The following is an 11,035-nucleotide window of genomic DNA, read 5'->3' as shown; positions in this document are numbered from 1 at the left end:
ATCTGCAACTGCTGGTCTTGCCTCTACTTCCTTGAAAACACAGGAGCCAAGACCTTACCTTCCCACCGTAACTACAAACCTGACGATACCTGCCCCTTGCTACCCTTTCTCCTGGAGCAATGCAGGAGGTGCCCCCCACCCCAACCCATCCATCCTGTAACACCCCCAGGTCAAGGCCTCCCTGGTGGTAGAGGTGTTGCTTCTGGGCCAAGTTCCCCCTGCTTGGGGATTACGGGACCAGTGCCCACCTCCTAGGGGCACCTAGGTGCCCCATAAATGTCTGATGATGGACCTGGGAAAAAACAGCCTGGGAGCCTGTGGGGTGAACAGGAGGGGCATGGAGAGAATGGACCTCTGTGGGTGAGGCCAGGACTGGAGCTTGGGCAAGAGCCTCACGTTTAAGTGTGGCCACAGGGGCCTGAGGCACAGCAGAGTGAGGAGAACACACAACCTCAGACTGCAGGCAGGCACCAAGGAAAGGGGGCAGCGGGGGAATCCCATTATGGGATGGGAGGGAGAGGGGTGAGGAGTTGGTGGTAACGAGTATGCACCACCTCTGGGGGAGGGTGACAGCGATCAGACCTGAAACACTCTTGACCTGACTTTATGTAAACAGAATGCCAACTACAGCCACTGACAGAGAACTCAGTTCTTATGACTGGTGACCAAACGAAAGAAGTACGGTGGTTAACATCTCAAACCAAACGTCAGTTTACTTCCTTGGTTATGTTCCATTACGGTAATAAACTCTCTTCATAAGTATGCAGCCTCTATAATCTTTTCCCTTCTAACAAATATGGCAGTCTGATAACAAACTGGAAAAACAAACCAAAAAGAAATGAGGTCACATGAAGCAGGAGCAATGGCAGGGCAATCAGGGGAGGGAGCCTGTCTCACAGGAGGGTCTCCGGTTTGTGGACAATGGCCTCTGTGGACAGTGGCTGTGGAGTGGAGGGAGTGAGAGAGCCCAGCTCAAGTCTCGGGATGGGAGAGGCTGCGACATTGCCAGGGGAGTCGGGGTGGAGCCTCGTGTGGTTTCTTTTCACTCCCTGGTGTGAATCAGCTGGTGCTTGACCAACTTTGACCGCTGGCTGAAGGCTTTCCCACAAGCCGTGCAGCCATAGGGCTTCAGCCCAGTGTGAATCCTCTGGTGCTGGATGAGGACCGAGCGCTGGCTGAAGGCCTTCCCACACTCACTGCACTGATAGGGCCTCTCGCCGGTGTGGGTGACCTGGTGCTGGATGAGGTGCGAGCTCTGGCTGAAGCCCTTCCCACACTCGATGCACGCGTAGGGCTTCTCTCCAGTGTGGACTTTCTGGTGGTGGATGAGGTTTGAGCTCCGGTTGAAGGCTTTGCCACACTGGTTACACTCGTGGGGTTTCAGCCCGTTATGGATCCTCTGATGCTGAATGAGAGTTGAGCTCTGGCTGAAGGTCTTCCCACACTCGGTACATTCATAGGGCTTCTCTCCAGTGTGAACTCGCTGGTGCAGGATGAGGTTGGAGCTGCGACCGAAGGTCTTCCCGCACTCGCGGCACTCGTAGGGCTTGTCGCCCGTGTGCACACCCTGGTGCTGGATGAGCGCAGAGCTGTGGCTGAAGGCCTTCCCACAGATGCTGCACTCATACGGCTTCTCTCCCGTGTGGATGATCTGGTGCTTTCTGAGCACTGAGCTGTAGCTGAAGGCCTTCCCACACACACCGCACACGTGAGGCTTCTCTCCAGTGTGGATTCTCCGGTGCTGGATGAGGCTTGAGCTCTGGCTGAAGGCCTTCCCACAGTCACTGCACTTGTACGGCTTCTCCCCTGTGTGGACCCTGTGATGCTTCATGAGGTTGGACACCCGGCTGAAGGGTTTGCCGCACTCGCTACACGCGTAAGGCCTCTCCCCGGTGTGGACCCTCTGGTGCTTCCTCAGGTGTGAGCTCTGGCTGAAGGCCTTCCCGCACTCATCACACTCGAAGGGCTTCTCCCCTGTATGGACCCTCTGGTGTTTGATAAGGTTGGAGCTCCGCCTGAAGGCCTTCCCACAGGCGTTGCACACGTACGGCTTCTCCCCGGAATGGATTCTTTGATGCTGGATGAGGTTGGAGGTCCTCCTGAAAGCCTTCCCGCACTCACTGCATTCGTAGGGCTTCTCGCTCACATGGGACTTCTGGTGCTTTTTAAGGCTGGAGCTCTGGCTGAAGGCCTTTCCACACTCAGTACACATGTGTGGCTTCTCTCCGCGGTGGGTAAGCCGGTGCCTGAGGAGGTCTGAATGTGTGCTAAAGGGCCTTCCACACTCATTACATATGAAGGACTTCTGTCCAGTGTGCACTGTCTGATGCTGAGTAAGATCGGGGCCTCCTTGGAAGGTGTTCCCACACTCGTTGCATATGAATGGGCTTTCGGCTGCGTGAAGCCCCTCACAGCTGATTAGGTCCATGCTGCGTGGGAAGCTCTGGCCATGCGTGTCGTACGGATGTGGCCTCCCTTCCGTAGGGGCTCCCTGACGTGCCACTGGGCTTGGGCTCAGACTGAAGCCTCTCTTGACGTCGTCACAGTCCACCTCTTTCTCTCCTGAGGAGCTCTTGAGAAGCACTTGCACTGGTGTGAAGTCCCCCTCCCAGCAGGGGGACTGCACCTGTCTCTCATCCTCAGGGACCTCCCAGTCTCTTTCTAATGCACCGTCACAGAGTTCTCCAAGCTCAGGCGTCTGGGAAACATCGCTGGCATGGTTTTCTGATGTTTCTGCCTGTGATTCCAAATCCTCAGAAACTTCTTCCTTCTCAAGAAACTCCTTGCCCTCAGTCCTGGGGTCCCAATCTGAAATGACAAACAGGAAGTCACGTGGAAGGAAACAAGGAAACACAGGCAAGTCTGGGAGCATGGGACCCACGGTGGGTGGTGGTCCCAGGTCTCTCAAGGGAACTGTGAGGGGCTGGCAGAGCTGAGGGGACCAGGCTGCACAGCAACTGAAAACCAACCCTAACCTGACCCCCAGACCCCACATCTCAGGAAAGCGCCTGCAGTCTCCCGACTAAGGCCAGCCAAAATCCTGGCCTGAGTCAAGGCAGCCCCTTGGCTATCCTTCCCCTGACCCACAGCAGGTCATCAGCAGGTCCTGTTGGCTTTACCTCGGAGTGTGTCCCAAACCCAGGCACTCACCCTCTCACCTGTTCAAGGAAAACACAGCTCCCTGCACGTTGCATTGCTAGACGTTCTACCTGCCTCCTGCTCCAGATGCACAAGCCTGGAGTCGGCTGCTTGGCCCAGCTCTCATTCTCTGGGCGCCCACCACTGGCTTCACAGGTGTGGGCCTGGGCCCAGGCCAGGAGGTGCAGGGCCTGTTCCCTTCAAAGAAGCAGAACTGGCTCCAACTGCATGGTGATGACTCTGGAATGTCAGACTCCATCCCATTTGACAGAGAAGCCTTCAGCGACCGTGCCCCATTCGCCAAAGCAACCTGTACCTCTTGGAACCTGCACTGTGACTGCACTTTGTTAGCTGGTACCAGGGTTCAGCTGCTGCACTCATCCTTCTGTGACAGAGACGTGCACAAGGCCGCCTGTCACACCGGGAGGCACCCCTTTCCACACCTGAAGGACGAGGAAACTCTGCTCCGCTGGATCTCTCTCTCACGTTGTAACTGAGACATCCAGGCCAAACCACCCTTTGCTCCTGCCTGGCCTCCCACCTTCCCCTCCCGCCCACAGCAGTCTGGAGACAAGAGCACTTTGACAACCTCCTCTCTCTGCTCCTGCTTCTCCTGAGCAGGAAGGACCCACTCACCTTGGAGTCTGCCCTCCCTGATGGCCCTCACGCTCCCTTCTTCCCTTCCTTTCTGCCGGTCTTGGCTCAGTCACCTCACGGGAGACGACTTCTCTGACCACTGCCCCCGACAGGGCTGCATGTCCCAGGGCTGGGGCCACCCAGTGGTGCTGAGTGGGTGGGTGAAGGACACCCCTCCCTACCCCCAGCCTCCTTGGGCCTGCTGCCCTCTGACCTGCCCCTCAGCTCAAGACAACTGACTCTCCCCACCTGGAACTTCAATCTACCATAATAGCAGTCTGTCTCTCCCACCCCAATTGGAGGCTTCTGTTACGCTTGGATCTCAGTGCAGACCCAACTTGGCCATACGCTCAGCCTGTTTGCCTACCATGCCCACATGTCTGGTGGTGACAGCTCATGTTCTGGTCACCTGACCCATGGGCCAGCTGGAAGCCCCTGCATACAGTCTCTGCCAGGACCCCCTCCTTGGAGCTTGGCCATGTGGCCAGCACACAGATGCAGGCACCATGCTTCGCCTTCCTGCTGACCCTCAGGCAGGCCTGTCATCACTCGCTGCACGTGGGCTACCATCTTCTCCCAGAGCCCCAGCCCCTGGGCACCTGTGGTAATGTCCACATGCCGCTGGACTGACTGACGGTGGTGGGGGGAGGCACAGTGAGGGCTGCAGGGACAGACAGGGAGGTCACTGGAGGAAACAAGGGTCTGGACGGGATGACACAGGGCTCACTATGTCCCCCGCTGCACCCCATGACTGATCCAGGGGGCTCCACCCTCTCCTGGTTGCATGTGGGGAAGGGACGGAGCTTTTCCATAAAGGGTCAGAGAGGGGCCATCTTGGGCTTTGTCTATCTTCAAGTTCACCGATTCTATTGCCTGCTCAAATCTGCTGTTGAAACCCTCCAGCAAACTCTTCATTTCAGTTATTATAATTCTCACATCTAGGACTTCATTTTTTAAAATTTTTGGCTGCACCACATGGCATGTGGGAGACCAGGGATTGGACCCATGCCCCCTGCAGTGGAAGCGTGGAGTCTTAACCACTGGACCACCAGGGAAGTTCCAGCTCTAGGACTTACACTCTGTTTCTTTTTATAATAAATAAAATATAAATTGTATATTTATAATTATCTCTACTGATTTTCTCATTTCGTTCATACATAGTTTTTAGTTCTTTGCCCATGGTTTCTTTCAGATCTTTGAGTACATTTAAGACAGCTGATTTAGTCTGTCAAGTATCTGTGCTTTTTCAGGGACACTTCCGCCAATTAATTCTTTTCCCTTGAATGGGCCAGCCGTATTTTCCTGCTTATTTGCATTCTTTATGATGTTTTGTTAAAAACTGGACATTTGAATATTTACTGTGATAACTCTGTAAATCAGTCTCTCCTGCCTCCAGGGTTTACTATTCTTAATTGTTGGAGGCTCCAGTCATCTGTTCTTTTAGTCACTTTCCAAACTACTCTTGCAAAGACTGCATTCCTTGTCATGTGTGGTCACCAAGGTCTCTGTTTTTTTAGCTTGTGTACAGCTACTGTTTGAATGGAGAGTTCCTTGAACACTAACAGTAAAACAAAAATAATACACCTCTCCCAGCCTTTGTGGGTAACACTATTACTCTGCTATGGCTTCCTGCTTTCATTAATCTTGGAGATCAGCTACAGGTTATGCTACAATCTTCACAGACCTTTTCTTTCTTTCTTTTTTTTTTTTGTTTTTCATAGGTCTTTTCTTGGTATATATCCTATCCTGGGCAGGTATGTGGCTTTCTAACTTCCCTGATATACAAGGGTGCTTTGGAATGCCCTCCTTTCTCCTACTTTCCCTCCTAGGCTTTAGGAGGTCACCTGTACTGCTAACTGCTGTCCTGAGCAGCTGTGGGATCTCAGTCCACCTTTCAGTGGCTTTGAGCCCAGCACTCTTCGGCTGAGTGAGTCCTCAGTTAGGCAGCACAGGGACAAACGCTTTGCGTTGATTCTTTCCCCGACCTCACACAGGTGAGAACAAAGGAAAGAACTTCCGAGTCAGTTCTGCTCTGCCCCTTCTGGGATCCGGGACCAGGCCCCACACTGGGAGCACCGGCTGCTCACTGTTTTTTTTTTTTTTTTTTTTTTTTTTTTTTGCGGTACGCAGGCCTCTCACTGTTTTGGCCTCTCCCGTTGCGGAGCACAGGCTCCGGACGCGCAGGCTCAGCGGCCATGGCTCACGGGCCTAGCCGCTCAGCGGCATGTGGGATCTTCCCGGACCGGGGCACGAACCCGTGTCCCCTGCATCAGCAGGCGGACTCTCAACCACTGCGCCAGGGAAGCCCCAGGCTGCTTACTTTCAATATGCTGCTGAACCAGGGAGTGCTTGTAAAGCTTTCCACCTTAAGTTGCCTTTTTCTTGACTCAGCGTTTGCTCAGTTGTGTAAACCTGTTTTCTAGATTTCTGACAAAGTTGGTCCTGATAGCTTCTACTTTTTTTTTTATATATAGTTTACGTGGAGAAAGGGGTGTTTGGAGCTGGCTACTCCACCATTTTGCTCTATAGCAAAATGGTTTTTAAAACATGAGCTACCATCAATCTGTTTTTTCCTGGAGCAAGAGTCCTGGCCTAACTCACCATTCTCTGCCTGGTATACCCCTGGCCATCTGGCAGCAGGCTTTGTCCCTCAGGGCCACTTCTTTGACTCCATCATGTTTTTCGTCCTCTAGCAATCTCCTCCCTCCAACACACCTAGGACTGCCTTGTGCCATCTCTGCCCTTAGCCCAACCTTCCCTGGCCACACAGGGTCTGAACAGGGTACTCTGCTCAGATGTCCTGAGTATGATAAAAGGTCCCACGTAGTTAAGAGTGTCTTCTTGTAAAACAGCCACCATCAGATCCCAGTAAGGAAAGCTAACAGTGAGTAACCATCCTGATCACTGCTGAGAGGTCCACAGAAGAAGGGAGTTACTGAGCGGTGTGCAGGAAGGACTCTCTGGTACCTGACGGGGATGGGAGCGGCTGGGCAGTGTGAATGGAGCAGGGCCAAGGCTTGGATTAGGGCAGAGACCTGAGGGCACGGACTACCACCAGCCTGGTGAGTAAGTTAGGCAGGGCTCAGCCGGTGACCATCATGTCACACCCCTCTATGTCAGGTGAGGAAAGTAGTGTCCCACTCAGGGCACCAGGGCAGCCAGGTGCCAGGCCAATTTCCTCTCTTGGCCCCTTGACCTCCAGCCTTGGCCCCTCAAGTCCACAAGTCACTCTGCCCCTACTGGTGACACACACACCTCCTGAGGTAAGTGCAGGGTGATGTAAACAAAGTCTCCTCAGAACAAGGGCATCAGTGGGGAACTCACACCCAGTACCTGGCTGCTGATGGTGAGGGGGGGTGGCTTCTGGCTCAGCGTCACCACAGCAGAGGGAACCATGAAGTGCAGATCCAGGGTGGGTCACAGCGGGAGCATCACTCACACAGGCCTGTGTTCTGGGGGTCCAAGGAGATGGTCCAGGGACTGAGGGCTCCATTTCTGCCTCTTCAGGGCGTACTCTGAGGCTGGGCATGGCTGGGACCTGGAGACCAGCAAGGACACAGGTGAGCGTGCAGAGGGGCTCGCTCCCGGGACTCACCCGCCCACCAGGCAGGGGTCACGTCCTTCACCCCTGCAGCCTGAGACTTCCAGAAGGCCTGGTGATTGGTGCCACATTCCCTGATCTTGGAACCAAGGGAAGGGTCAGCCAGCCACGAGGACGCAGCTCACAAGCCAGGGCCACGGGTGGGAAATGGCGAGATGCTGACCACAGAGCAAGGTGAGCACACAGTGCCTTGTTGGCACCACCTGGAAGGGCCCAAGCTTTCCCTGGTAAGAGGAAAGCAGCTCCCATGGAGCCTGCGCCTGCTGTGGTGGGCTTGTTCCTGACACAAGGTCCTGAAGGTGGACCACCAGACCTACTCACGGGGGAGCAGCAACTCCAAAGGTTGGGCTGCCAGGGGTAGCCTGAGCTGCAGACATGCACCAAGTCATCACCATGCCACCGTACTGGTCAGCCCTGAGTTGTGTCCCCGTCCCCAACCTCCTGGGCTGTCCCCCTACTGCACCAGTGGCTCCATCCCAGACTCCTCCTTATCTCCCTCTTCACGTTGGCACTCCAGGGTTCACTTCTGTATCTATACCAACTTCCTTGGTTAATCTGGCCAGTCCTGAGGCATCAACATCATTTATCCTGTGAAGACTCTCAAACCTGGGCTCATCTCCAGGTTTAAGTGGTCTCTCTGAGCAAGGGACAGGACAGTCCCACCCAGACACATGATGGGTCCCCCACATGGACCAAGTTACTGACTTCCTCCACCCCTCCCACTGCCCTGTCTCTGAGCAAATGCACCATGCCCTGCCCAGCAGCCCATCTGGGAGTGGGGCAACATGCCTCGGCCCCTTATTCATATTGTACCGTTAGCAGGTGCCAGTGACCCGTCTGCCCTTCAGGGGTGGAGAAGACGAGGCGGAAGCCCGTTGTAGACACTGCCTGCCAACCCTCGGACTGACTTTCTCCTCTTGGGACACATGCTTTCCGTGTTTCCAAAACACCCACTATATGCCAGCGTCTATTCCAGGGACAATGTGACCATCACCCTCATGGGTTTCAGTGGGGAGACAGGTAATAGCAAATGCATCAGTGAGATGGGCAAGTGCTCTGGGCACAGGTAGCAGAGAATGGGTGGAGCCTGGGGCAGGCGGGCGTTTAACCAGGCCCAGAGAAGAGAGGGTTTAGGCCATGCCTGGCTGGAAAGGTAGAAGAAGGCAAGGGTGAGATGGGGCAGACGTGTGAACAGAGCTCAGAGACAGTTGCTGGGGGACAGGCTATAAGAGGTCTCGACTGCCTGATGAAAGTGAGGCGCCAGCTACATTTCTACGTTGGGAGACAGAACTAATGAAACATCGTAGGAAGATTCACCTGGTGCGGGCACTCAGAGGGATGGTGCATAAGATCCAACACAGGGAAAGCACTGACTCAAGGCACTCATCCATGGAGCAGCAGACAGAGAAGATGCTGCTTCCAAGGGGCGAACCTTCACTTTCTTCCAAGGGGAGAGTCAATCATTTGTAACATTTATTCAGTTCATTTTATTTTAAAATCTTGAAGTTATCATCACTGTTTCTGAATAGGGGCACAGTCATATGGCTCAAAATTCAAAAGGTTAAAGAGGACTTCAGATGAAACATCTCCCAGCCAGGCACACTACCCCTTCCCAGTTTCCAACGTGTCCTTCCTGATTACTCTAAGCTTACACAAACAAATACGTGTATTTTTTCTTTGCCTTTTTATTATAATATAAGCTCATTTAAAAATTTTATTTATTTATTTATTTAGGGCTGAGTTGGATCTTTGTTGCTGCACACGCCCTTTCTCTCATTGCAATGAGCAGAGGCAACTCTTTGTTGTGGTGTGGGGACTTCTCATTGTGGTGGCTTCTCTTGTTGCGGAGCGTGGGCTCTAGGTGCCCGGGCTTCAGCAGTTGTGGCTCGCGGGCTCTAGAGCGCAGGCTCAGTAGTTGTGGCACACGGGCTTCGTTGCTCTGCGGCATGTGGGATCTTCCCGGACCAGGGCTCGAACCTGTGTCCCCTGCACTGGCAGGCGGATCCTTAACCACTGCGCCACCAGGGAAGCCCCGAAAACTAAGCTCATTTTACATTTTGTTTTTCTCACTTCAGTATTTGTGGGATCTTGCCCAGGAGGACACAGACTGAATCAGTGGCAGCAGATGGCTCCTCCTCACCCATGTCCACATCCTATCCCTAGAACCTACACTACACAGCGAAAGAGATTTTGCAGAGGAAATTAAGTTTACGGGCCTGGATTATCCTGGTGGACCCAATCTAATCACATGAGCCGTTGTTGACTCAGATGCACGGGTCATATGCAAAGAGTGGGGCCTCCAAGAGCTAAGAACAGTCAGCAAGGAAAAAGCAACCTCGGGAATTGGATTCTACCAGTGAGCTTGGAAGCTGATTCTCCTGGCTAAGGGCTCAACCTGATGCTAAGCAAAGATACAACTATGAAGACCAGCAGCCACTTGTCCATAGCAGGCATCCACGGGATGGGCATGACCCAGCCTCAGTCACACTCCCCTGGGGGAGAATAAATTCCTCCCCATCCCCAGGGCCCCTTCTCCACCTGGAGGGCGAATCCACCACCGACTGGGCCTCCAGGAAGGACACCTGGCGCCAAGCGACAACCCCATTCATTTCTCACCCGGCTCCGTACAGTTCCGACGTCCGCAGCAATTCCTGAGGCCCTTCCTCCGCCCCAACCCCGCGCGTCAGGACACTATTCGCGCACACTTGCCCGTCGCACTGTAGCAGCCTCGCCACGCGGTCCCGCAGCCCGGCTCCAGGTCAGGGGTTGCTCGGCCCCGCCGCGCACCCTCTGCAGGGCGCCCCTCGCACGCCCTCCCGGGAGGGGCCCTCGATGGCTGTGACCCGCCCACGCCCCTTTACGGCACCCCCGCTCATCGAGCCTAGGCCTCCCGGGGCCGGCACCCACCGCGGCGGCATCGGAGTCACGAGGGAGCGCGGTCAGCAACGCCGAAACGCCACCGCGGCAATCGCCAACTCCGGGATCCTCTCCGGGAAGAGCACAAGGCCGCGAGACCCAGGCCGCTCGGCCCTTAGGCGGACCTCGGAAGTCCCGCTTCGACTTCCGGCTCTCGGACCCGCCCAACCCAGCCCAGTGTGGCCGCTCTAGACCGCGGGAGGACGAGCGATTCGGTGGCTCCATACTTGACCCCCGCGAGGTGCCAGGAGCCGCCAGGAGCCGCCGGGAGCCCCGCGATCAGAGTCGGTTCGTGCAACTAACCAGGGTGGCAACTACCTAAAAAAAGAAAAGCGATTATAAATGCAGGGAGAACTAGGGACTTAGATACACAGGTACCTAGAATCGGAACAGGTTTTGCTTGATAAAAACATGATGATGCACGTGGAAGAAACTGAATCCCTCAATCAGTAAATGATTTGACAGATAGATGGAAAAACTCAAATTCCTTAAGTAGATAATGTACATTTCGTGGGACTGCCCGTGGAACATTTACAAAAATTGATTATACAGTTAGACATAAAGAATACAAATATTTTAAAGTATGCATTTTAAACTACCAAAATTAGAATAGAAATACATAATAAAAAGTTGACTCCCCAAACTCTTTAACTATTGGAGTTTACGAAACGCTATCTACATAACCTTTGAATCAAAAATGATACTAGCTGGAAAATTACAGACTATTTATAAAGCAATGAAAAG

General features: G+C 53.9%; 1 protein-coding gene across 1 annotated transcript; it reads right to left on the bottom strand.

Moving 5' to 3' along the window:
- Window positions 1–588: 588 nt before the first annotated feature.
- On the bottom strand, window positions 589–10,516 carry ZNF16 (zinc finger protein 16; the record flags this gene model as incomplete). The annotated part of the gene is made up of 3 exons (XM_082600917.1): window positions 589–2,808; window positions 7,108–7,312; window positions 10,283–10,516. 3 exons carry the CDS (start codon window positions 10,514–10,516, stop codon window positions 1,043–1,045), a joined length of 2,205 nt encoding a protein of 734 aa, XP_082457043.1. The 3' UTR covers window positions 589–1,042.
- Between the last annotated feature and the right edge of the window lie 519 nt (window positions 10,517–11,035).

This window comes from Mesoplodon mirus (assembly GCF_964341445.2).
Source record: "Mesoplodon mirus genome assembly, chromosome: 16".
Classification (NCBI taxonomy): Eukaryota; Metazoa; Chordata; class Mammalia; order Artiodactyla; family Ziphiidae; genus Mesoplodon; species Mesoplodon mirus.
The sequence above is the reverse complement of the archived record's forward strand: the minus strand, read 5'-3'. Positions and strand labels throughout refer to the sequence as shown.